The sequence below is a fragment of the Equus quagga genome, chromosome 2, assembly GCF_021613505.1.
Source record: "Equus quagga isolate Etosha38 chromosome 2, UCLA_HA_Equagga_1.0, whole genome shotgun sequence".
In the NCBI taxonomy this organism is placed as follows: domain Eukaryota; kingdom Metazoa; phylum Chordata; class Mammalia; order Perissodactyla; family Equidae; genus Equus; species Equus quagga.
In genome coordinates this window covers 132,868,255-132,896,239 of record NC_060268.1, presented here as the reverse complement: position 1 = coordinate 132,896,239, position 27,985 = coordinate 132,868,255, and the positions used below count along the sequence as shown (strand labels likewise).

The 27,985-nt window shown below is 34.6% G+C and overlaps 1 protein-coding gene across 6 annotated transcripts in view; it reads right to left on the bottom strand.

Moving 5' to 3' along the window:
- Nucleotides 1-587: 587 nt before the first annotated feature.
- Nucleotides 588-27,985, bottom strand: part of JMJD1C (jumonji domain containing 1C) — a 288,010-nt gene continuing 260,612 nt past the window's right edge. For 5 of the 6 annotated variants that reach the window (XM_046649075.1, XM_046649091.1, XM_046649087.1 and 2 more), the window contains 15 exons: nucleotides 26,023-26,237; nucleotides 24,982-25,134; nucleotides 22,005-22,094; nucleotides 21,153-21,280; nucleotides 20,745-20,958; nucleotides 20,009-20,223; nucleotides 19,023-19,301; nucleotides 16,171-16,339; nucleotides 15,505-15,595; nucleotides 14,884-15,014; nucleotides 14,367-14,489; nucleotides 10,830-10,969; nucleotides 9,422-9,598; nucleotides 1,771-1,902; nucleotides 588-1,492 (listed from right to left, as the gene is read on the bottom strand). In XM_046649075.1, the coding sequence (XP_046505031.1) occupies nucleotides 1,403-1,492; nucleotides 1,771-1,902; nucleotides 9,422-9,598; nucleotides 10,830-10,969; nucleotides 14,367-14,489; nucleotides 14,884-15,014; nucleotides 15,505-15,595; nucleotides 16,171-16,339; nucleotides 19,023-19,301; nucleotides 20,009-20,223; nucleotides 20,745-20,958; nucleotides 21,153-21,280; nucleotides 22,005-22,094; nucleotides 24,982-25,134; nucleotides 26,023-26,237 (2,347 nt within the window). In that variant the 3' untranslated portion in view covers nucleotides 588-1,402. Of the gene's footprint in view, nucleotides 1,493-1,770; nucleotides 1,903-9,421; nucleotides 9,599-10,829; nucleotides 10,970-14,366; nucleotides 14,490-14,883; nucleotides 15,015-15,504; nucleotides 15,596-16,170; nucleotides 16,340-19,022; nucleotides 19,302-20,008; nucleotides 20,226-20,744; nucleotides 20,959-21,152; nucleotides 21,281-22,004; nucleotides 22,095-24,981; nucleotides 25,135-26,022; nucleotides 26,238-27,985 lie in introns of those variants that run through there. The other variant, XM_046649100.1, reaches the window with a different exon arrangement.

Sequence of the window (27,985 nt, the reverse complement as noted above, 5' to 3'; positions counted from 1 at the left end):
CCAGTAAAATTCAAATAGTTAGGACTATGTGAGCCTCAAGCAACCAACTGATAATAGTAGTCAGCTATTAAAACCAAGACTCCAAATTAAAGCAACTTACCAACGTCATACAGTAAGTAGGACTTGTATACAACCCGAGCTGACTGACTTCAGGCTCTTGCCTGCCATCTGCTTCCCCATTCTTTCCCCCCAACACTATATTAGCAGCTATCTTCTGCTGTGAAAAACTTACTTGAAAATGGTTGAATACATACTCTCATAATTATGGCTTTTAAAATTCATGTATACTTTCCTCTTTCAATTTAAATGTGTTCATAAGTAACAAATGTTGGAGTTACCTGTATTCCTTTCTTTAATTGCACCATAAGATAAGTAAGGGGAGGCACTTATTTGTGATGGCCCGTAAAGTCTGAAGAAAGCTGAAAAAAGCTTACAAGAAGACAAGACAAGGGTTGTAAAAGTTCCAGGAGAGAACATTATATCACAAGAAAATGCTAATAGTCACCTTGATGATGAAGAAGCCTCCAGTAGTATGTTTGTCAAAAAAGGTAAAACTCTGGAAACAAACCAATTTTTGATAAAGTCCTTTTAATGGAAAATGTAAAACCCCTTTCAACTTTAATGTACAAAGCCATATGTAACACTTGCACTTTAACAAATAAAAGCAAGCCAATGTTTTAAAAAAATACATCATTAAATGTATATATGTATATATTTACATAGCATATTAAGTTTAATATTTAGCTTTAAAAGTTCACATAAATTTTACCAAAATGAGACAATTTTAAATAAATTACACCTTTTGAAAATGTTTAATTGTACAGTCAATAGCTTCAACAAAATATTGAAGTGTCTGTATTTAGTATCTACTTTATATACTTTACATTTTACAAATTTTACAATTATTTGGCAGTAATTTTCTGATTATGACATGAATGCTGTGCGATTCAGCAATTTCCCAAATGCAGGCAATAGCTGGTGTTTGTGTCCTATTCTCACAGTAACTGTCTCAATGTAGTGAAAAATATCAGTTATTTTAGTAAACTGTACAAGGTCACATTTACACTTGATCAACAATATAGCATAGAATTTTGTATCTTTTCTTCCAAAAATAAATACATCATTTTAAATCTGGCATTTTCACAAATATCATATACACTATAATACAAAAACAGCTATGAAGCGCTGCTTTTTAAATTTAGCTTGTTTTAATAACTAACATTGAATCACAGGAAGTGTGACTTATGCTATACTGCTGCGGTGTCAGTAACAAGTAATTACTACAAAGAGAATTTCTTGGCACTGATGGTTTTATGAAGCTTAAGTCAGTGTGCATACATATCACTGTTCAAGAGTAAGTAATCTCAGTTCAATGGCCTAAAAACATCAAACTGGACCACACCTAATTTTCTTCCATATCCTCTAATTCATCTTCATGTATCTTCAAAGATCTCACCATTTCCTTGACTGCATGATACAAGATATTTTTAACCTGAAAGAAATGAAAACTGCTAGATTAAAAAAAATTTTTTTAATGGAACAATGCCAAATTCAAGAAATATAAATGTCAAAGTTAAAGAATGCTGTTAAACCAAGTTAAAATAAGGGCCACTAAAAGTCATACAATTAAATGCATACTGGTGTTAACCTTTGGTTGTTATCCTAATGTGACAAACTAGGCAATGAATGCCTAAGCTGTTATGCATGTATCTTATTTCTGACTATCAAAAGCCTGCAGAACAGGAGCTAGTTAGAAAACTCATCTCCTACCTGTAGTTTATCATCATAATTGATTTCTTCCTTCAAAAGTCTCAGTTCCTGTGTTAAATGAAATGACTGTACAAGATGTTCTGGAGACACAAAGTCTTCGGTTACCTGAATACAGCTGTGAAAATTCTGTACCTATCCACAAAACAAAAACAGTAAAATATAAATTTTAGGAGATGGGAATAAGGAAAAGCAAAGCTGTCTATAAACAGTAAACAGAAGGAACAATTCACCAGAGGACTTATTTTCTCCAAAACATCAAATGCATTTCAAAGCAGACCACCACACTTTATGAGAAAGTAATATAACTGAAAAACTTCATGTAAAGAGACTTTGTAAACAGAATATTTTTAAATGATGAAAAGAACATTTCCAGGAATCCTTCAGAGAGGCTGATAATCAAATCCTAAATTATCACTTTTGTCAAGGTGGATTTTTTGGTGCTCCTTAAAAAAAAAAAAGCTAACTGGAAAGTATCTGTTTTACCAATCAGTGCAATCTCAATGTTTGTTGTTGCTCCTCTGGCTTTCTGCATCTGGGTCATTTCACTAGCAACTTTTATGCCAGAGAGTACACTAAAGAAAAGGAAATGAAACTTAGTTTGATTATTTGAGGAACTGGGATGAAAACTGCAGGTCCAGACAGATCTACTAATCACGATAGTTTTAGAATTACCCCAGGATTTTGTTTATTTGTGCCTTTCTTTCAGATTAACCAGTTAAACATATCCTTCACTCCCCTGTGGCAACAGTTGTCTCTCTCCTGACTAAATGGTGCCAATCAATAGTCTTATCTATTATTTGTTCAGCATGTACAAAATGACTCCACACTTCACTATTTCTTAGAACTGCTTTCTATTAATGCTGAGTATAATGACAGAGAAAGGATCACACTGATCCACTCTGGATTTTGTGATGTTTCTAGGTTGTCTTCTAGTCATATTAAAAGACATCATAAAATTCCTGGGAAAGGAAAAATAAATGAAAACTAAACATTTAAATTTATTCTAATTTTTTAAAGTATGAAAATAAATTTGGGAGGAGTGAGGTGAAGAAGATAAGTGGGGAATAGAGACTATGGAAAAAGTCTAATTGGCAGTAGAGTGATGGAATTTTAAAAAGGCTAGAATTCCTCCTGTTGACATAATGACCACCTGAACAGCTGCTGAAGTCTACAGAGTTCTTTAACTCAAGTATGCGCCTACATTGATAACTTGGTAGCATACATATAGTAAACATTCTCTTCCTTTAATCATTAGGTCGTTGGTTCCTCTGGAGGATGAACATAGTGGATACCTCACATTTTCAGCACTGCTGTACAATGTCACTGGTTCTTCATTATGTATCTGTGAACAGATGCTCTATTTCACACAGCAGGAAACTATGGATAAGAGGTTCAGTGCCTGTTCCGAGATAAATCAGCCAATAAATGGTAAGTCAACAGGAACCCAGCTCCTGTGTTACCTTGTCTAACAGATGCTTTATAGATCCATGTTAACTTAGTCACACCAGCATACAGTCTCCAAATGCCCTAGCTCCTCGTGTCTTTCATTTATCTGAACATGCTGTGGAGACTGTCCTTCAAAAGTTCTAACATGTGACTTTTAGCATGTTTAGTTCTATTGTTCTTATAATTTCTCTCTTCATTAATATATTTTTAATTATTTTTGTTTTTATTATTTTATTAATATTGTGTATACATCATTTTCCTGGCTTTTTTTAGTTCTTTGTCCATGGTTTAGCTCTTTGAGCATATTTAAGGCAGTTGACTTGAGTCTGTGTCTAGTAAGTCTGATGTCTGGACTTCTTTAGGGACAGTTTCTGTTGATTTATTTTTCTTCCTCTATGAATGGGCCATACTTGCCTGTTTCTGTGTATATGACTTATAACTTTCTGTTGAAAACTGGGCATCTTAACATTATAATGTGGTAACTGGAAATCAGATTCTCCCTCTACCTCAAGGTTTGCTGCTGTTGATTATTGAGGGTTTCAGTCATCCATTTGTTTTGTGACTTTTCCAAACTATTTTTGCTAAGACTGTATTCCTTGTCGAGTGTGATCACTGAAGTCTGTTCCGTTATCTCACTGGTCAGCCAGTGACGTGCTAGAGATTTCCTTAAATGCCAAAATATCAGCTGCCCTTTTCTTCATTAAGCAGTCCCCTCGTTGATGTAAGTTTTGGATTAGATTCCAGAGTTCTGAAAGAGTTGTATTCTATCAGTCTTTGCCAGTTTATGGTTGTTTTAAAATCACTTTAGAACAGTGATTTTTACTCGTGCTTATGAGATGCTATTATGTTTCCTAATGACTTCAACCTGATATATTTTGCTTAAAGGCTTAAGGGTTAGTATGAACAGGCAAGGTTCAGTTTTAAAGTGGAACACATTTGAAGATCCCATTCCACTTATCCCTTTTTTGGGCCATCTTTGAGTCGGTTACATTTCACTTCCTTGACAATACGCTTTTATTTATTCTTGGCTTGCATGGATAAGAGTCTTATTCAGTTGTAATCATAAACAGGTAATGTTAAGAAAATGTAACTCTTTTGTGTTCATAGTAGGAAGGTTAAAATCTTGACACTGTGTTGCCATATACACAGCAACTTGTAAGAACTAAGAGTGGAAAGATTTTGCCAAAGTCCTTTTAGTCATATGAACACAAAGAATTTACAACTTAGCAATATAAACTCACTATGAATGACCAAACACAATTAAGCTAAGTAGTTAAGGGCAAATTTATCACTCAAAATTTTGTGTTAATTTTCTAAAAAGTTGTTACTGGGGGCCGGCCCTGTGGCTGAGTGGTTCATGCACTCTGCTTCAGCAGCCCAGGGTTTTGCCAGTTCGGATCCTGGGCACAGACATGGCACTGCTCATTAGGCCATGCTGAGGTGGCATCCCACATGCCACAAGTGGAAGGACCCACAAGTAAAACATACACAACTATGTACTGGGGGGCTTTGGGAAGAAAAAGGAAAAAATAAATCTTAAAAAGAAAAAAAAGAAAGTTGTTGCTGTTTTTAAAACAAAGGCCACTCTAAACCTCAGAATACTAGAGCTGAGACAAAGTAAATCCTGGAGGTCAGAGTCTACCTGCTCTGTCTAGGGATATACAGGGGTTTCACAGACTCAGTCATGTCTGCCAACAGAAGATTTTTAAGTCTGCAATTCTATAGCAGTTCTAAGAATATACAGACATCTGTGGCTACAATACTTCCCCTCAGCTTCCTATGATATACATCTGAACACTTCTGCACAGAGCCCTTGTTCCCTCAGCTTGGCTCCTCAAAGTGCTCACTGCTGACAAACCAGAGAAAAGAATGTTGCTCCTTCCCTAGCACTGTGGCCCCTGTCATACAGTATCATTTGATTGAAACAGTTTGGTTGATAAGCGCCTTAGGTTTGCAAGGGCTTCCTATTTGCATGGTTTTCAAAGTGTAGTCCCCAGAGAGTAACATCAGCATCATCTGGGAACTTTTTAGAAATGCAAAATTTCAGGTCCCTCCTCAAACACACTGAATCAGAAACTTTGTGGGTGGGGTCCAGCAATCTGTTTTATCAAGCCCTCCAGGAAACTGTGATGTATACTCAAGTGTGAGAAGCACTGACTTAGAGTTTGGGATTATTTTAAGGGTTAACTGTAGTCTATTGGAAGGGTTGAAGCCATCAATTTACTCTAAGGACTAAACAAATTGTAAATAATAATAATGTAACTCAAATCCAAGTTAACACTATGAACAGAGTTCTTAATTCCTTTTAATTTTCTCTCAAAACCACATTACCACCACTTGTGAGTCATGGACAACACCCTTTCAACAGAGTACAAATAACTGTGCTATCATTAGCACACCACACAAAGGAAGGGAGGCAGAAATTCTTGTTCTTATAGCTGGCAATTCTGCGCCAAAATATGCAGCAGAGGAGTTTTTGTCTTGGAACACTCAGCAATTTACTGGCAGAGCTCAGGATAGAATTTTCCAATCTAGGTCCTATGTGCTGCCTCAGTCTATTTAAGTATAACATCTTTTTATCATAGATGAAATTTGCTCTCTGTAATCTAAGTGAAATTTCTACATATCTCAAAATAAAATGTTTTCCTATGTACTTAGGTGTACAGTCATAAGAGGAAGTTAGATTCCAACTGAAGTAAACTTTCTGAAGTAGCCAGAGAAGACACATATAGTAAGAGGTCAAAATTTACATGTTTATATAAAGAGCACAATATATATAAATTTTGGAAATCACAATTTTGTTTTCATCCACACTTGTGCAAAAGTATGCTGTATGAGAACACATTTTCAGGCCTTTGGGCCTTACAAACATTTAAGTGCATTATTCCAGGCATGGGAGACAGCAACGAAAAACAGAAATCTCTGTCGTCATGAAGCTTACATTCCAGTCAGGGTTCAAAGACAATAAACAATAAATTATGAAGCATGTTAGAAGGTGAAGATTGAAATGGAGGAAAATAAAGCAGGGCAGAAAACAGGGAGCTGGGAGAGACCTCACTGAAGTGACATTTGAGCAAAGCCTTAAAGAATGTGAAGAAGCAAGTCTTACAGATATCTGGGAAGAAAAAGAATGCAGGCAAAAGGATTAGCAAGTACAATGCCCTGGGGTAGGAACTTGTTTGGTGTATGTGAAAACCACAAAGAGGGCAGGGTGCCTAGAGAGAAGTAAGGAGGAGAGCAGTGCGAGAAGAAGGCAGTGAGGGGTAGGGATGTGTGTGTGTTGAGGGGAGTGTGAGCACAGACAGGATACAAGTTCAGATTTTTTAGGGCCTTGTGAGGCCTTGAGCAGAATGACATGTGAACTAAACTTTTTAACAGGATGACTTTTGCCTACCATTTTGAAAAAACATGGCTCTTCTCCTCCCTCTCCCCCACCTCCCAAGAATGTAGAAGCAGTAGAGAGAGAGAGATAGTACATCCACAGTATTTCTCTGTGGTTGCCTCTGGAAGAGAGGAACTGGGGGCAAAGGGGAAAAAAATATTGAAATTTTCACCGTGAACCTTTTGTACTGTTTGAATTTTCAAAAATCATATGAATATATTACATTTTCAAAAGAAAAGATATTTAAAAATAGTCTTTTCAACAAATAGTACTGGAACAACCGAATGTCCATATGCAAAAAACTGAACCTCAATCCATATTTTGTACTATATACAAAAATTAATGAAAAAGGGATCATGTGAAGACCTAAATGTAAGACTAAAAACTATAAAGCTTCTAGAAGAAAATGTAAGAGAAAATCTTTGTGATCTTGGGCTAGGCAAAAATTTTGTAGATACAATAAAAGTATGATACATAAAAGAAAAAATGATCAACTAAAGATGAAAAAACTTCTGCTCTTTTTAAGACACCAGTAAGAAAATGGAAGGACAAGCCACAGATTGGAAGAATGTATTTGCAAAGCACACAGCAGATAAAGGGCTTATAAGTAGAGTAGATAAAGAAAACTCAAAACTCAGCAAGAAAAAAAAGAAAACCCAATTACAAAAACGGACAAAATATTTGAATACACATTTACCAAAATGATATACAGATGGCAAATAAGCACATGAATAGATGTTCAACACATTCAGTTATTAAGAAAATGTAAATTAAAACCACAATGAGATACCAATGCATACTCAAATGCTTAAAAACAAAACTGACAATAAGTAGAGGCAATAGAACTCAACATACACTGCTTTGGGGAATGAAAATGGTACAAGCATTTTGGAGAACAGCCTGGCAGGTTCTTATAAAGTTAATCATACATTTATCATATGACCAGGCAATCTCACTACTCGAGATTTATCCAACTAAAATGAAAACCTATGTTCATATAAAAACCTGTATGTGCATGTTTATAGTGGCTTTATTTATTAATGCCCCAAATGTTCTTCAATTGGTGAATGAATTTAAAAACTGTGGTACATTTATACAATGAACAACTACCCAGCAATAAAAAGCAACCAAGTACTGAAAAATACAACAACATGGATGAAACTCAAATGCATTACATTGAACAAGAGAAGCCAGACTCAAAGGCTACATATTGTTTGATTCCAATTATATGACATTCTTATAAAGGCACAACTATAATAACAGAAAACAGCTAAGTGGCTGTAGGAATGTCAGGTGGGAGGAGAGGTTGACTAAAAAGGGGTAAGAGGGAATTTCTTTAGGGTGAAGTATTCAATATTTTGAGTGTGCTGTTACCTAACTATATATTTGTTAAAACTTACAAAACTGTACACTAAAAAGGGTATATTCTACCATAAGCAAATTATACCTCAATTTTAAAAAATGACACTGTCCAGTTTAAGTAAACAGATACTGGATAAGTTGAACATGTGAGAAAGGAGTTTGAAGGGAACTTGTTTGTCAAAGAACTATTCCTGTTTACAAAAAGATTTACTGTACTATTCTCTTAAATAGGCTGCTCCTTTGAGGATTTTACATCTAAATATAGATTAGCCGTTTTACGGTAAGTGGCTAGAAGGCAAAAAAATGGTATGTGGGGTGAATAACAACTGAACTTGAATCATAAGCGATACAACATCTCTGAAATGATTATGTAAATCCATGGAAAAATAAAACAATTTAACATAAATAATACATTGATTAATACATTTAATTAATATATATTTTTTCTCCAGGAAGTTTTTGTAGAGAAAAGCTATATTTATTATGATGTTTTTATATTTTACTATCATAAATGCTACCTGAGATCTAAGAATGATAAATCTAACCTTGACCTTGACATCTTAAAAACTAAGTAACTACTATCACTTAAAGAGTATTTGTGCTATTATAATAGTGTCAACAAATGCTAAACAGGCAATAAGTGCAGTATAGTTATATAAAATGTGGGAAACTTCCTTTGGTAAAAGTACACACGTGAGATACCTTTCAATTAACAGGTGATGGAAAAGGTGGGGAACGAACACCGCAGCAAACTAGCCTTTTGGGTTCTCGAGTTTCCTTTGCACACGTGCTTATTACTACAAGGGCTAAGCTGATCTATGGTAGCTCTCTACTTACAGGAATCCACTATATGCTTTCAATCCAATCCTCCATACTCACTGTCTATTGTATTCCACACTTGCAGGTGCCACAGCCAAGCCACAGAAACAAAGATCAGGTGTTTAAAGTTTTGTGGATCGATAGCTATAAAATTACATACCCTCTCTCTTTGGACACGTTATAGCAAACTAGAGAGATAGATGGCACACTGAAATTCTGAATTATGGAATGATCTAGCCAGTAATTCATTCTACTCATACTTGATGCCTTAGAAAATGTATGATCTCTAAGTTTTGATACTCTCACTTCTGCTATTAAGTCTCACTATTGAGAATTGAATATACCTCTCTTTTTCCCCTAGAAAAGTCTTAAAACTTGGATTTCAATCCACTAAACAGAGACAATATGAAAAATGGATATCTGGCTCACGTTAAAACAATTTAAGTTATCAAAGCACTTAATTATGTCATCTCTTCAAGCACTGGAAAGCTATTTTAGTGATTTCTTAATGAAGGCAGAATGGTGCGGAGGTCATTCTCTTACTTATGTCTTCTTTCATTTATGTCTATACTGTGAACAATTTCTTTTTCATCAAATTGGTTCTTTCAGTAACAAGTGTGTTAGGAATAAGTTTTTATGTACCTGATGAAGTGCTCCCGCTGGTAAGACAACAGCATCGCCAAGGAACTGAATCAGAGTGCAGGTTCTGACTCCATATTCCTCAAGCAGTCTTTGGCGGAGCTTTCTGTTCACATACCAACTTTGGTCACGTATTGGATCATGTTCTGGTAGAACTTCAAGGCCTTGTTCCTTTGAAATCTGAAACATGGATTAAAATTAAAATATACACCCCAATTTAAGTAAGGGAAATGGTAAATCCTATTAAGTCTAATTTCAATGTTCTTTACAATAATAGTTTTTGTTCACAAAATTTTATGAAACAATGATTGCACTTAAGTTAAAGAAAACAGTATTTCACAACAATTTGAAAAGCCAAAGGATATTAAAACAATATTGCACACTGATATGCTATTAATAAAGTGAATCATACTTCCTTCTCACCTCCTCCTTCCACTATGAAGTTTCCATCCATTTTGTCCCTTCTTTAAATTGCTTCAAGAGTATAGCACAGAGATGAGGAAAAGCTTAGGTTAACAGCTTTTTTCCAAAAGCCAAACCATTCACAAGTACGGAATTCATAAACATTTCTTGATGTTGCTCTTTTTTTAAGGGAAGTACAAAGCTAAGTACCTTTATATTGCTAAACCTCCAACCTTTGACAAATCAATTTGAAGGGAGCTTTTTACTAATCAGTGAAATAATCTGCTTTAAAAAGCATAATTTTATATTTTAAGTTAAAACAGTTGTAGGTATTCTAGGATAAGACAGTAGGTACAGGGCTATATCTCCCTCACTTCTTACTGAGCACAGAGACAAACCATGGGTCCATTCAGAAAGAAAATGAAGTATAATAAGAAAAGCAGCAATGATAGTCCCTTAAAAGAAATCCCTATAATTACAAAGTGTGAAAAATATTTGAGCAGAGTGTTTCAACCAATTATTTCAGATTAATGTGTCACTTTCATTCAGAGTGTCTAACAACTAAATTAAAGGTACCACTACTCAAAATTTGAGTCTATTCAGGTAAGCAGAATTATTGTCTAGGTCAACAGCCAAACATATCAAATTAAAAAAAATAAAGATCTTACCTTATTTAGATGTTTCTATGACACATTAGTATTTATATCTCGCAATTCCCAATCACTACTTTTCACCAAGGGTTAACATCTGACACATCAACAGATTAGTTCTTTACTATAAGAGGGTGGGGGAACACTAGCAACTGAGAACAAGTCGCCATTCAAAACCCTCAACATAGAACAGGCTTTAAAAGGTGCAAGAGAAAAGAGCTTTTGATTTTTAACAACAAAAAATCCCCTCCTCCTTTGAAGTAAAAATTATTTAATGATCTTATATTGCTGAATGCCAAATGAAGTTACATTAAAAATTAATAAGTCCTTGCTCAAACTATTTGCAACCTAAATTATACCTTCTGAAGAAATTCCCTTATCTTGTCAATGTCTTTCCCAGCATAAATATGCCACAGAGCACCAGGTATTTCACTTGAGTCCTTCAACCGTTTTCTTAAAATGTCATCCAAATCTTCTTCCTCAAATTTCTTGAGTATTCCTGAAACAGGAGAATTTTTCAAATTGGTCAGTATAGACTACCAGAAAGCCAAGTCTCCAAAAATTCATCTATTAGCGCAGCAAAGAGCCTGACTAGATTGGGACTCCTTTTAAAGAGGCGCTAAACCCAGTTATATAACAAAACTGTTAGAACTACCTGACCAGAGAACGTCAATCCTGTGTAACTGGGGACAGACTAACAGTGATTTTCTCAGTTCAGTTCATTTGTTTTCTGTAAACTAAGGCATAGGAAATTAAAAAATCAAGGGTTTCTACTCAAACTTTACGCTCCTCCTCTCCCAAGGAGGTGGTCATAATGATGATTTGTACTCATACAGCATTTCATAACTTATGAAGGACTTTCATGATCACTATTAATTAGGCAGTCTCTAAAACTACTTAGTAAGGTAGGTGAGGATCACAACCTCTATTTCATATCTGAGCAAATAGGTTCACTGAGATGAAGGGATTTGTTCATCACCATAACTAATGATTGGCACAGTAGAGTGTCTTCTGACTAATTCCTGGGAGATCTCATATATTATTATTGGTTAATCTGTAATCAAATGCAAATATTTCATGTGCTGTGGTTTTGAGGAAACACCAGGCCATTTCTTCTAAAATGTTGACAAACTAGAAACTGTAAATATATATGTATGTACAGAAAAAACCACGATAACTGTGGTTGTCTCTGAGTGAAGTATAGGAAAGTCGTCTTTTTCTGGGTTTTTTTTTTTTTTTTGCTGAGGAAGATTCACTGTGAGCTAACATCTGTGCCAATCTTCCTCTGTTTTTTTTTTGTATGCTGGCCGCCAGCACAGCATGGCCACTAACACAGTGGTGTAGGTCAGCATCTGGGAATGGAACCGGGGCCGCCGAAGCGGAGCGTGCTGAGCTTAACCACTAGGCCACTGGGGCTGGCACGGAAGCTCTTCTTTTTCATACTCGATTTCACTATAGTGAAGATTTTAAAGAAATGTTGTTTTAAGAGAAAAAGAAACCTACTGACTGCTACAAAGAATGCATCAGATGTTTTCTACTTTGTGACAGTAAAATCTTTTTTATCTTTAAAGTTGGCTGCCAGGATTTCTTAATTCAAACATGTATTAAGTGTTTACAATGTCCCAGATGCTGTCCAAGAATGTTGGGGATTAGAGTTAAGAAAGACCAAGTCAAGACCTCACAGGGTAAAAAACAGTATTAATAAATGGAGGCAAATAAACAAGAATATCAAATAGTGCTAAGTGCAATTATATGAGTAACAAAGGGTACACAAAGAGTGGTTCAGTTCTCGAATGTTATCTGTGTTACCTATGTTTAAAATGTTATCTTTAAAAATGACAGTTGTGGGACTACATCAGACCAAGGAGCTTCTGCAACACAAAGGAAACCCGGAACAAAACAAAAAGACAATCCACCAACTGGGAGAACATATTTGCGAATCATTATTCCAACAAGAGGTTAATCTGTAAAATATATAAAGAACTCATACAACTCAATAACAAAAAAACAAACAACCCAATCAAAAAATGGGCAGAGGATAGGAACAGTCATTTGTTCAAAGAAGATATACAGATGGCTAACATCTGAAAAGATGTTAAACATCACTAATCATTAGGGAAATGCAAATCAAAACTACAAACTATCACCTTACACCTATTAGAATGGCTATAATTACCAAGACAAAAAACAACAAATGTTGGAGGGGATGTGGAGAAAAGAGAACCCTCATACGCTGCTGGTGGGAATGCAAACTTGTGCAGCCACTATGGAAAACAGTATGGAGACTTCTCAAAAAACTGAAAATAGAAACACCATTTGACCCAGCTATCCCACTACTGGGTATTTATCCAAAGAACTTGAAATCAACAATCCAAAGAGACTTATGCACCCCTATGTTCATTGCAGCATTATTCACAATAGCCAAGAAAGCAACCCAAGTGCCCAGTGTCTGATGAATGGATAAAGATGTAGTATATAGACACATGTAGGGAATGATATAGGGAATGATTTGAACAAAGTACAATAGTACAATAAAAGTACAAAGTACAATAAAAGGTATAAAAGAGATAATTAACTCTGTGTCATCACAGGCTTTGAAAGGATAAATAATTTGAACCACAGGTCACACATTTCTGTGCTAGAGCTGGGACCACAACTCAAGTGCATCTGACTCTCAAATCCTTGGGAGTTGAGGAAGCAGAGTTTTTACCTAGTATAATCAATCGTATCAGTTAAGGGAGCTGAGAAACAACATAAAAATGAGTCCCTGTAGTTTTGGGAGAATTTAGGCTGTGTATCATAGGAGCTGTCAAATATACACAGAAGTAGAGTGACTGCTATAATGAACCCCTATGTCCTGAGCTTCTAGTCACCACGCTGTAGATACATTCTGGGCTCTAGATATAGAGTTGGTGGTCTAAGTGGTGGCTGGAAGTCATAAATAGAATTTTACAGGAAGTGCATGTAAACTCGAAAAGGTAGAGAATAAAGTCTGCAACTTCATAAGGTGATTAAGAACCAGCGAAGTAGTGCCACAGAAGCCAAGGCCAGTATTTGAAGAGGGAGTGATTAATAGTGCCATTTATTACAGAGGGGACAAGTAATAAAAGGATGCGAAAGAAACCTGTGAATTATCCAATTGTGACTGTCAGTGAGAGCCACAGCAATAGTAATTTCAGTGGGGTGGCAGGTATAGAGGCCAAGCTGTGTTAAGTTGAAATGTGAAAGGGAAGTGAAAGAGACAGCAAAGAAATTGTTATAAGGGCGAGAGCAATAGGATGGTAGCAAGGAAGACAAGGTTTGAAGGTTTTCTTTTAAGAAAGCAGGAGTAGTCTAGAGTCTCCCCCTACTCTGAATAAGCCAGTAGAGATGGAGAGTGTAAAGACCTATGTCTATGACGAAGGAAATAACAGATCGAACAAGGTTTCAGAAAGAAATCCAGAGAATGGGATCTAAAACCTATCCAGTGGACAGAAAGATTATTTCTACTTAGGAGAAAAGGTCCCTTTTCTCTCTGATACTGGAGGGGAAAAAAGACTGCTTGAGGCACAAACCACGTCTTAATAATTTTCAGAGCTGCAGAACCTAGTTTCTATTCTTCAAAAAGTTTTTATAAGTGAGCTTAACAGTTTATTTTCATAAACACATTATTTAATGATAAGAAAGCAGAAAATAAAGAAAAATATTCATTTTTAAAATTAAAATTCTTATTATATCAAAAAAAGACAGGTAAATTAATCACTCTTCAAGTAATAAAGATTAGAATATTCCTATATCCATTTCAATTCTTTTTGGAATCTTTGCTGTAAACTCGGAGGCTGACATTCTGGATAATACCAACGTGTGTAGTCATTCAACTATTACTTCAAAGACTATTCTTCTTTAAGTTTCTTTACCTGTTTTTGAGAGAACGCCATTTCCTTTTGCTATGCCAACATAGACTAGAATATTTACAACATCAGAAACTTCAACATGGAGATTTGTTGTTCCTATATCATGATCTTTAGCAGCAGCTACACCTGTGCATAAAAAAAATTTTACTTGCCAAAATACTTTACGTATCTCCTATATTCCCCCAAACGTCAACTCTATGTGGAAAATTGGTTAATTGTAATTTGACTTTTAGTCTCTCTGTTCCAAAACCTGCCCCTAAAAGCCAGAATCCCTGAAATGTCCCATAAAAATCAAATTAATATAAAATGTAAATATTTTGAAAGTAATTAGCAGGAACTTATAGCTATATGTTGGCTATTAATTCCTAATATACAGCTTGATACAGAAAAACATTTCAATGGATAATTAAAAGAACATATTTAGTAGAACCTAAAAATCATTAGACAATTTATCATTGGACAGAAGTTAGTTAAAATTCCATACAATTCCAAGTTGATAGAAATGCAAATATATACCTACCATAGGCACTGCACAACCTGGGTCCTAGATCGGGGCGTACAAAAAATCCTGGCAAGTGAGAGGCCAAATTGAATTTTCCTTCTGGATTACAATATTCTGGCAATGGCAGGCTTTTTAAAAGATCTTCATATCTGAAGAATAATAACTTTATTGATGTCTTTGGAATATAAAGATTTACATTCTTAAGTGCTTTCAAATAAACAATTTTCAAGTTGTTCAAAACACAAGACAACCTTTCGCTGAGGCCTTTTTCAGGTAATACTGTCCTTGACTTCAAAGTTTAAATGAATGCGTAACACAAGGGCAAGCACAGAACAGAACTGATACTGACTAAAATTGCAATTTGCTTTCCCTAATCACAGGAAATTAAAAGCACCAAGAGAAGAGAGATCCCAAACAGACCCTCGTGTCTTACATGAACATTCTTTCCTTTACTGCCCTAACAAAGACTTTACCCTGCTGAGACTACAGAGATTCAGTTTTATTTCTGATTACTTATTTTTAATTAGGGAAGAAAATGCCTAAAAGTCACATTTGTAGTTCCTTATCCTAATTCTAGGGATAATCTCAGCTCAATTTCAAAGAGCCAGGTGTCAAAATAACAAGTTTCAACACACATACCTTGCTGGCATCATAGTCTTGAAGTCTTCTCCTGAAGGGCAGTCTTTCAATTTTAAAACAACTGTTTCTCCACTTTTTGTTTTTTGCCGTTCTATAATGAATGCAGTTAGTTACTAAAAAGGTAATCTCTGCCTTTTAATTTTTATTAATATTTGGAGATGAAGGAAAAAAACATAAAATGAATGATTTGATTGTTGTACAATAGGTACTTAACGATTGTTTATTGACTTTTATTGCTTATGTACTTACGTAGTGAGATTTTTGTTCCTTATGTACATAGATTATTTGTAATGTTGCAAAAAAATTATTTTAAGAAATCTCTACTGTTACTAAAATTATGGTCTTACATTTTCACTTTTAATTTTTCAAAGTATTTTACATAAATTATACAATTCAATTCTCAAAGGTTTATGGGGTTGCCAAAAATATTCCTCATATGATATAAGGAAACACATGATAAATGACTTTTTCATGGCCAGAGGAAATAAGGAGTGGAGCCAGGAATAGGACCAGTCTCTTCTTTCCAAGTATTTGTTTCTTTTTATTAGAGAACATAGTAAAATAGAAGTTTCAAAGATTAAAAATCCGTTAAGTCATATTTGGAATTTATCATTTTTTGGGTATGTTTAAGAAAACGGTAAAACAAACAAACAAAAAACAACATACTTGAAACTTCTTCAAAACCATCCCAGAATTCCTTAACATTGGCATTTGAAATAATGCTGTCTTTGCAGTTCAAGAGATCAGCTTGGTGGTCTCCAAAATCAAGACTAATTGATTCCGCCTTCCACAAGCTAGTGTTCATTTTCTTATGCACACCAGAAACCACTGCAGGCTTATAAATAAGTAAATAGACAGATATATACAAGTTAAAACGTATATAGACAGTTCCAAAATTTAATTTTACATGTGAATATAAGAAATGGATAACACATTAAGTTTCAGGACGAATGACAAATTTTGAAAATAAAAGAGTCTATTAAAAATAATCCCTACCCTGGAAAGATGTTCACAATACATCATCAAAAGAGAAAAGGTGAGGAAAGAATGCCATGTAAAGTACATTGCAATTTTTGTAAATAAAACTTAAAATGTGTAGTGATTTTCAGGAAAAAAGTCTGAAAGGCTACACTAAAAATTTCATTTCTAGGCAGTGTAAATATGGATATTTTTGCTTGCTTTATTTACAGACTGATTTTTATAGACAGAACATAACCTACCTATATATTCATATGTATGTGATATATGTAGTAAGATTTTAAATACATACAGTCCTTGAGATTAATACACAATTTATATACATTCTGAGTTTACAGCACTTGAACCACTTTCTTTACCTCCATACAGATTATGATAAAAATATTAAATAACCAGGCATAACATTAAATTTCAAGCCTAATGACTGACTTCCTGAAAGTGAATCTCTTTGAAATCATGACTTCAAATTCTCTCAAGGCACTCTAACCCAAAAACCAACAACTGAAAGTTCTAAAACCCCAATGCTGATGTAAAAATACCTCTAAGGCAATCTAATATATTATTTCTGGTTTTTTAAAAAATTCCCTTATTATAAATGAAGTAAAAGTCTGGGATATTGAGAGCAGAGCAAGTTGTGACTTAAGAGTCTCTTCTAAAAGATTCCATTTATTAAGTACTCTTTAAATTCATAAGATAATTAAACTTTGGGAACCATAAGAGTAGAATAACTTCCAGCTAGGGTTCTTATCACAAAAGATATCTCAAAAGAAAAGGAAAAAGTAAAACAACAACAAAACTACCCTAAAGTCTGGTTAACTGTTTGGGTGACTGCTCCATTAAACTTCTTTTTAATAGGCTAATAATATATCCAACTATTAAAACAGGTTCAGCTATTAGATAATTAACCATTGCCAGCAATTCAGATATTAATTCACAGCCCCTAACATGCCTATCCAATAATACTAATACCCCTATCCAGCCCTACACCACTCATTCTTATGATAACCAGTGGCTTGGGAAAAGTCAGATTTAAAGAAATGACACAGGCAAGTTAATTAGTATATTAGAATATTCTGAAGCAGAATTCTTAGGCTACCATCATCATCATCATCTTTGCAATATACTGAAAGCCTTCCTAACTGCACTCCTTGCTTCTGGTCTTATCCCCCTCTGATCCAACTTCCAATCTGCTTTGCTCTCAGTTACTTTAAAATGTCATGCTGATTACTGTGATTCCTCAATTAAAACTATCATCTACAGGATAAAGTTCAAATTCCTTAGCATGATATGTAAAGGCCCTTCATGATCATAACCATAAACACCTCATTTCCCCACCACTACCCACAGAACTCTTACCTATATTCCAGACAAACAAAACTGAACAGTTCTCCAAACACCTGATGCCTTTTGTTTATCTCTAACCTCTTGGCCATCTAGAAAAACTTCACTTAACCTCTGTGGCATCAATTCAAACTAGCCTTTCTGAATTAGTACTCTAGCTTAGTCATTCTTTCCTTTGGGTTTCCATAGCACTTTAAACAAATTTCTTAGAATATTTAACATATTTATAAAAATATTTATTTATTGAAGCCCACACAAAATTAAGTGGTCTAAATTGTGACCCAGCAATGGCATGGAGACTTCAAGGAGAGCCAACCAAAAAAACCCCCTAAATGTAATGGATGGGTGTCTATTTTTTCTCAGGAGAGAGGAACCAAGCTTTCATAGGATTTTTGAAAAGGATTAGTGACCTAGAAACATTTTAAACCATTGTACTAAAATAGTTCTTACTCGTTTTTACATAACTTACTCATTTTTATATCTTTAACAACCAGCAGAAAGACTAGATTTTATTAGGTGCTCGATAACTATCTGTTGAATGAAGAAAAGTGAAATAAAATAGCAATGATGTTTTCCAGAAAGCAAGAAAAAAACTGAACATAATTTGCATAACATAAGTCATGCAAATTCTTAATTCTGTTCATAACTTGTGCATTAATGTAGCAAATTGCCATCTGAAACGTATATCAAAACTTTGGTGAAACAAAATCATTTTATTTGAGCAGAATTAAATAATGGAGATTGTCATTCAAGATTTGATAAACTAACATAAATAAATGATCTGTGAATAAACATTAAAGGAAAAAACATCTACATCTCCAGCAGTTCAAGAAAAATGCTTCTAGTATTAATGTTTTAATAGTAGATATAAATCTGTTAACTTGGCTTTATAAATGTAAAAAAATGAAGGAGGTAGCAAACTTTGTAAATATATGGCTCTATTAAAAGTCTGTTGACTGACAGATCAAAAATATAACACCAAATAAACAGTGGTTCCCTGTTAATTCATTTAAATCTGGCCAAAAAGAAGAATTCTAAAGTAATCATCTGGTAACCTTTTTGGTGTTTTGATATCTTACTTCTGCCCCAACTGTGGTACTATCTTTCCCGTGTTTCTATCCCTAAGGAGAGAACCATTTTGCCTACTCAACGAGCTTGAGTTCCACTAAGAATGTACTAAATCACCTTAAAATACTCACTTGTCCATGTTTCCAAAACTCTCTGAAAAGCTTCCAATTATTAATATTTTTATAGTCCTTAAGCCACAGAATATGCTTCTCACAGATCCAAGAATGTGGTATATCACTGTATAATTTATTGTTTTCATCCATGGCAGATTTTCTGCTCTCTTTAGGCTCTTCTTTAAGCTCTGGTTTCACATTTATCTTAGAGGCTTTATTTGGTGGAATTTTGTTTTCAACAACCGAAGCAATTATGTCATCAAGAATGTTTGGCATAGTCCTTCCAGTTTTACCACTCTATTAGGGAAAAAAATTATATTTTGAGAGGAAAAGTATACATTTAAAAATTTTCACTTTGATTTACTAACATAGCAAACAAGCAACACAAAATATATACCTGCCTTCAAGATTATATAATCATTGTCAGTGGATATGGATTTCTAGTCCCTACACTGTTCTTGATAGGTAGGAACCAGAAGTTTGGTGGTCTCCATGTGAGAAACTGCCACGTCTGCAGAAACTAGAAGTGTGGCTTTCCTACCTTTTTATATTGTTTTAGGACTAGGGCAGAGGAGACAGGTAGGTGGAATCTCCCATATACTTTTAAAAGCCACTAAGAATTTGTGCCTGTCTATACAATTATTCTGTTTATTTTTTCCTGATGGATAATTAAACCAAAAATTAATTTCTGAATATTTTAAGAAACAAAACGTTCACTTCTATATGTTTTTTTCTCTCCCACTAGATATACGGTTTTCAAATTCTGATGAAGTGTCTTAGGGCATTCTGGCATCAAAATGCCTCTTGCCCAAAATTTTCACCTGGAAAGAGAACAAAATCTCCAGTTTTTAAGTTATGAGAGTTATAATGCAAATAAGAACATGACTAGTAATTTGGTATATTTGATTTCATCTGCATATATTTTTCATGCAGTTCACAACCAAGTCTCCAAATCATCTAAATTTAAGGCCCATATGAAAGCCAAAATCTAACATCTCACTTACTGGGGTTCCCATCGAATACACTGGTGCAAAGGCAATGCCAGCATCTGTGGAACCCACACGAAGCTTGCCAGCTGTTGTGGTCAGCAAATCCCGTAAGGTTGAGCCTTGTTCATTATTCTGGGACACAGGAGGTGACGTTCTGCTGTTCGGAGAATCAGGGTTGTCTTGTTCTCCCTCTTCTTTAATTTGCTTTTCAAGGGCAAGGTCTTTGTTTTCTGAAATAAATCATTTTACAAAATTCAAGTAAAATTAAGCATGCTGCTAAAGTACAGACAAAACTGGCACCCTACGTTTTATAGTGAGAGGTAAAAACTCTGGCACTAGTCATTTATTCACCTAAACACACAACAGAAGATGGGTTAGATCCTTCAAAACGGAGTCTAACAGTTCGAACGTGAAAAGGCCTTCCTCACTATCTTAGACATGTAGCTGACTTTGCACCTGTCACAAACGAAAAATGCTATAACTAAGACAGGGAGAAAGTACAAGTTACAATTCTAGTGCTCTGGTGGCTTTATTGATATGCTCACCCACAAATGATTCTCTAACTAATTCTGATGCAATCACAGGGAGGAAAGTTCTTAGTAAGACAAATGTTTTACAGAACCGTAAGCCATAACGCAAGCAGAAGACCAAAGTAAATTGTTCTGAGCGAATAGTACATTAATGTATAATTGTACACTGTTGGTTATATTATAATCCTTTATTATCTACTTAGATAATTAATTATATTTACCTTTTTTTTCCTCTCTGGCTTTTTGCTCTGCAAGATCTGCTAACCAGTGCAGTGGTGATTGGGATTCTGGAGGAGTTAACTTGCTGTCTGTGCTTATATCACTCGCTGGGCTGCTGTTGCCATTACTCTCAGACTTCTGAGGGGTATTTTGCTGCTGAGACTCAGGCATGCACAGAGAAATTTTATTACTGTGATTAAGAACATTCTGTAAAACCTACAAGGGTAGAACAATTGAATTTTTAAAATACTCTCTCTTCAGGTATTCAGAGTTAAAAGTAGTAGTCATATTTATATGGTAACATAGAAAACATAATTTACAAAACTCAAGTTCTAAACTGGATTTCAAATATCAAAGCTGATTAATTTAACCATGCGTTTTATTTGAGTGATTAGAGATTTTTTACTCACTTGAGACATGCCATTCATTGTAGGAAAATTTCCAACTTGTATATTCTGTTTGTTAGTACAGTGACAATGGGATTTTATACCATATTTTTCTCTAAGAGTGTGCATCGCATCTAGAAGATCTGTCAAAACTACAAAATATAATAGTGGTTAATAAAAAGGTTACCACTGGTTGTTAAGATTATAAAATTTTTTGGTTTCTCTTTTCACTTCTCTTCTATTTTTTACTTCATCCCCTCCATCTACTTCATTCACCCAAATTCACGTTCTCTGTTCTTTTCTCTATTATTATTATTTTTTTTTGAGGAAGATTAGCCCTGAGCTAACTACTGCCAGTCCTCTTCTTTTTGCTGAAGAAGACTGGCCCTGAGCTAACATCCACGCCCGTTTTCATCTACTTTATTCGTGGGACGCCTACCACAGTATGGCATGCCAAGCGGTGCCATGTCCACACCCGGGATCTGAACCCGCGAACCCTGGGCTGCCAAGAAGTGGAACGTGTGCACTTAACCACTGCGCCACCAGGCTGGCCCCAATTCTTTTCTCTATTATTAAAAATTCAGTATGCTCAAAAAAAGTAGAATAACCTTTCATTATAAATCTAATAAGCTTTTTCATTACTCTCTTTACGTTTTTCTCTTCTAAAATGGTTCCTCTGGCTTTTTTCGTCACTGGAGCTGGGCTTCTCTTGCTAGTTTTGATACACAGAGGATTCTAATAACTGAGCAAGAAAAAGTCAAGATTAGATAAACCTTACCTCTCCATTCTAGTATACTCCTACATACTTCTAAATAATCTGGAGCAACCAAGAGCTGTTACGCTACTAAGTAAATAATGTATATTATTTATACTTACCAGAACCAGGGATAATTTGAGTTGGCATTAAATGTTTGTGATCATGAGGCTGTCCCTTCACACACTTCATCCAAGCATATAGTTCTTTATCTGTAAGATTATAACATACATACTTTTATATCAGTTATGGTTTTACTATTATAAAATTGGTGACTTGTATATAAAGAGGTTAATAATTATATAAAATATCAATAGTAGGCCTCAAATGTTTGGTTCTTAAAAAAATAAGACAGTTGCACCGTTCTGAGAATTTTATTAAAATAGGATACAAAATTGATATAATGTTATTAGCCTTTTCTAAAATGACCATTTTTTAAATTATCATTAATGTATTAGTCACCTCTATCATCCCTCTCTGATTCTAGCTTCTCTGTAGCTAATCTCCTTTTATCTCTTAGCTATGCTCTGTGCCAACAGGACTTTTGCCCAATCTTAGTTCATCAGACTGATACAAGTTTGAGGCTACTGCTAACTTCCTTTCCTTTTCTGCTTCAGAAACATGTAGAAGAATTGTCACGAGACGTGAAAATTTAATTGCTATTATTGCCTTTAAACAAAGCATACTCCATACCTGGAGTTGCAAAACATATTAAGGCATAACATCAGGCATATCATATACAGGAAAAGTATTCAATACCTTGATTTAAAGGAGATCTTTCTCTATACATTTAATGACATAGACAGCTACTTATAATGTGGCTATAAGACCTTCAATAACGGTCACAAAGCTCATTAAATTTAGCATAAAAAAATCTAGAACTATTGAATCACAAAAAGTCTCAGACTAAATACAATTCAAATCCACTCTAAAACTGGTTTTCCTTAAAAGCTTTCTGACTTTCCCTTCCAATGCCTACACAGTAATTTGTAAACGTTTTCTAACTGCTTATATTTTAGACAATTACGTTAATTACCACCGTATAAAGCTACAAACCAGTGAAGGTGAATTTATTATAACATTTAACAGTGAAATAAGGAGAATACGGAGATATATAGAAAACACAGAATATAACTCAAGCATATAGGTAATACCCCCACCCCAAAAGATATGGTGACTGACAGACTATACTTTCAAAATTAATAGTACAGGCATAGCTTGTTTTATTGTGCTTTGCAGATATTGTGTTTTTTACAAGGCCCTCCACCAGCAAAAACATTATGAGTTACTGAAGGCTCAGAAGATGGTTAGCATTTTTTTGGCAATGAATTCTTTTTTAATTAAGGTATCTACACTGTTTTTAGACATAATGCTACTGCACACTAAATAGACTACAGTATAGTGTAAACACAACTTTTACATGCATTGGGAAACCAAAAAACTCGTGTAACTTGCTTTATTGCGGTGGTCTGGAACCAAACCCACAATATGTCCAAGATACACCTGGAGTATGAAAATCGACAGCAACAGAACTATTTAGGTTTATTATAACATACCCCATCTTGTTCCAAAAAGGATTCATGTTTATATATATGCATACAATATAGCAACATATAATAAAATAATATGGAACCAGAAAAAAGGAATATAAAATGCATGTCACAAAGTTTTATAACAGTGCAGCTAATTCTATCAACTGAAAATATCTAAATATATTTTTATGGTTTTGAAGATATTTAATTGCCTAAAATGCATTCCTTATTATAGTTTCACATTTTACTCATATTTATATATCTTTTGCATATCACAGAAACACCTAGTTTTAGATGTTTGGACATGCTTCTCCACTCGCTCAGGTCTCTAAAGTGCTGAGTGTGTAAGAAAAAGGGTTGGTAAGGGTGAGACTTTAGTAATCCTATCAGTGGAAAAGATACTGATGGCTAAAACATGGTTCATCTATCTGATATATTACTCTGAAAAAGAGCTGCCTGAAATGAAAAATGACATTTCACTGTTTTTGGACATTGAAGTCTATCACTAAACATGATTTTATTTTTAATACTTACACAATTTGAATCCTCTCATTTCATTAAGACTTTACCCCAAACAACTCAATACTTTCAGGTTATCAGTATTAGAGTATTAGGTAGCAACTTCCAAAACTGCCTTGGATAAACTTTTTCTAAAACATTTTTAGCATGAGAAAAGGTAAATTTAGTTACTTCCTTTTCAAACTTAATATCTCCAGCTGTAATGGCATGCAGAACACTGTTTCTGTGCCATTTTATTTATCTAGAAATTGGAAATAATAGTTTCAAAGGCTTTCATATATAATAAAGACTTCTTCATTCTCTAAGAACTAGGAGATAAATGGTACTAGTGGCAGAATACTTACTCTTGAACATTTTGATTTGAACTTTATGGACCAATTATTTAGAAAAATCAATTCACACAAGTATTCAATTGTGATTTACATGCATGACTGTGTAACAGGTTCTAGAAGAGACTTCAGGATCCTACATGTTGGAATCTGAGAGCATCAAAGCCTAACCTAAATTTGGGCTACATTAACAAACTATTTGCTTGCAATGATAGGATGTATTTCCTAATCAAGCTAAAAAGATACAGACGCAGTTTTATTCTAGAAAATCTGGCCATTAATAAAGGTGGTTACTCCTCCTTTTAAAAACAAACTTCACGGAGCTGGCCTGGTGGCACAGTGGTTAAGTTTGCACATTCCACTTTGCTGGTCCCGGGGTTCGCTGGTTCGGATCTGGGGTGTGGACCTCTGCACTGGCTGTCAAGCCATGCTGTGGCCGGCATCCCACATAGAAAGTAGAGGAAGATGGGCACGGATGTTAGCTAAGGACCAGTCTTTCTCAGCAAAAAGAGGAGGATTGGTGGCACACATGTTAGCTCAGGGCTAATCTTCCTCAAAAAACCAAAACAAAAACAAAAAACAAAACTTCATGAAACTTCCTTAATGTCATATATTCATAATTAAGGAAGTTAGGGAAAAAAACAACATACATCTAATTTTACAGATGAGTGATCCTAAAGAAAATGAACACTACAAAAAATTTCAATTTATAAACCGACCTCTAGAACTCTTTCTTTCCTTTGCCTTGTAACAATCTAAGCAGACCACAAATCCACATTTTTGGCAGACCCAGTGAATGTTAAACAACGTTGCTTCACATGCATCACACATCTCCCGGACTCCTCTCACTGCTCTTTTCCAGGCAATTTTGGCTGAAATACAGAAAAACAAACATTTAAAGGCAAACCAAAAACTTTGAAGATATATTAACTAAAGATCAATAGCAGATTTCTTGAAGTACTTAGTAATTCTCTTCAGAAGACTTACATCTAATGGAGAGTTTCTCAATTTTGGCACTTTTGACATTTTGGACAGAATAATTCTCTGTTGTGAGGGACAACCATCTTGTGAATTGTAGGATGTTTTGGGGAATCTTGGGCCTCCACCTATTAAAAGCTAGTACTCTACCTACCCCCAGCTTTCAGTTACGCAATGAAAAAGGTTTTCAATCAGTGTCAAATGTCCCCTAGGGGACAAACCACTGATTTAAGGGAAGAGAAGGATCAGAAGCTAACATTTAGAGCACCTAGTATGTTAGATGCTTTACATAAGTAAGCATAATTAAGATAACTACTTTCTAAATGAATCTATGAGGCAGTTATCATTCTCCTACAATTAAGCAAGGAGTAAAGTTGAGATTCAAATATAAATCTACCTTCTAACTCTAAAGACTATGATGAACCATACCAGATTAAAAACTTAAATAAGTGAGATGGATTATGTCTTTATATGGCAAATGCTGAAATTTCCCAATTTTGCATTCAAAGTATCTTTATTATGCTACATCACATCAGAATGGCAGAAATAGCAAAATGCTACCATGATTTCACAAATTGTTAATTCATTTAATTCTCACTCAATTGGAAAATGTCTGTTACCTTAAGATAAACAGGTGGCATTTGTACATAAAGCGCCATTATCAAAACTAAAAGCCACAAGACTAGGTAAGATTACGGACTTCCAGAAAATAAACATACTTCAGAGAAATTCTTAAAATGAAATCTGTACAGTTTCATGTTTTAAGTATTTAACTTCCTTACCATCCTTCTTCACCCAGGACAAAGCTGTTTTTTCAGATGTTACTAATTGACAGAACTTATCACCTATTATATCCAAGATGTATTTTGAAGTTTCTATGTCTAGTTCATCATCTTCGTAATTTTCATGTGTCCATAAACTCATAGCTTCATCATCATATTGGTCAGGAGAAGAGAAACCATCTATTCTAACCACTCCATTTTTACTAAATGACAATCTGAAATATTAAAACATAAAAGCATTAGATACTAGGATAGAAGTCTGTTTTCTGTAAAATTGTAAATTTATAATTTATATTTTTACATTACATTATATATATAAATTATATTTACAATTAAAAAACAAGGAAACAGGATAGTCCTTTATACACACACACACACTTTGATTATTAAATTTAACCAACTTAAATAACTTCCATAGTGTTACACAAATGACAATGATAAGCACACCAATTTTAGATTATTTCAAGAAATAAGATATTCCCTATCACTTATGCTTAACTCCAACCAAATGAGAACTATGACCAAGTGTTTGATGAGGACAAGGGTTAAAATGTTGGCCAAATGCTGCCTACAGCAGTGCTATTATTTCATACAAAATATAAATGAGGAACCTTTAAAGTTGAAAATGCCCTAAATCACCTTAAGACTCTTACTGGGAGGATTAAGAAAATGCCAAGTACACATACATTTTTCTTCATTAAGATGACACTTTAACGTGATTTAGAGGAACAAGGATGAAACTCTTAAGTTTATTAGGAACCCAATTAGTGTGCTTACTTCCTCTTAGCTGCTGATATGTAATTAATGTAACTACTCAATTCAGACAAGTTTAGGGTAAATGGAAGGCAAAATTGCCATTCCCTTAGTGCCCGGTGGTTATTCCTCAATTATCTTTGCACTTACTCTCTTTATTCTCAAACAGCGGATATCAAAAGTTCATTATAAGTCACTCTGTATTTTCCAAATGGACAACACCAATAACATTCCTTTTACTCCTTTTTCTCATACCTTTATTACCTTACCCTTTCCCTCTTTTTTCTAAACAAAATTTCTCCCTTTGTTATAACCCATCATCTTATTTCAGCTTTATGATATCTCTATCTGAACATTTCTTTCCTTCAAATTTTCCCAAGATTTTCTTATCTTTTCAAACTTACTTGGCTTCTAATTCCTTTTTCATCTTTTCTGCACTTCCATGTGTACTACATTCTGTAACTATTCTTTGAAGTTGTCTGTCTTTTGAGGATTGCTGGCTAGAAAGACCATGAAGTAACTAAGAAACAGAATTTGTTCTGTTCCTACCAATACAGGCATACCTCAGAGAGAGAGATTGTGGGTTGGGTTTCAGACCACCACAATAAAGTGATTATCGCAATAAAGTGAGTGGTGAATTTTTTGGTTTCCCAGTGTATATAAAAGTTACGTTTATACTATACTGTAGTCTATTAACTGTGCAATAGCATTATGTCTAAAAAAACCAATGTGCATTCCTTCATTAAAAAATAACTTATTGCTAAAAAGTGCTAACCATCATCTGAGCCTTCAGTGACTCATAATCTTTTTTGCTGGTGGAGGGTCTTATAAAAAACATAGTATTTGTGAAGCACGATAGAGTAAAGTGCAATAAAACGAGATATGCCTATACATATTTCTGAGTTCTCTACTAAGCCTCCAGAACAGTATATTTGCCAGAGTAAAGTGTCTCCTAACTTCTTAGGAAGATCATGATAATGATTAATAAAATAACAGCAAAAAATAACAACATTAATAGAGCATTTCATATGTGCTTGGTACTACACTAAGAACTTTGTGTACTTTATCTCATTTAATCTTGACAAAACCTCTCTGAGGTAGGTACCACTATCACTCACATTATAAGACAGGCTTAGCTGTATACAGTCCTACTACAGTTAACAGTCATACAGGAATGAAGGGTCAGAGCTGGGACTAAAATCCAGGAATG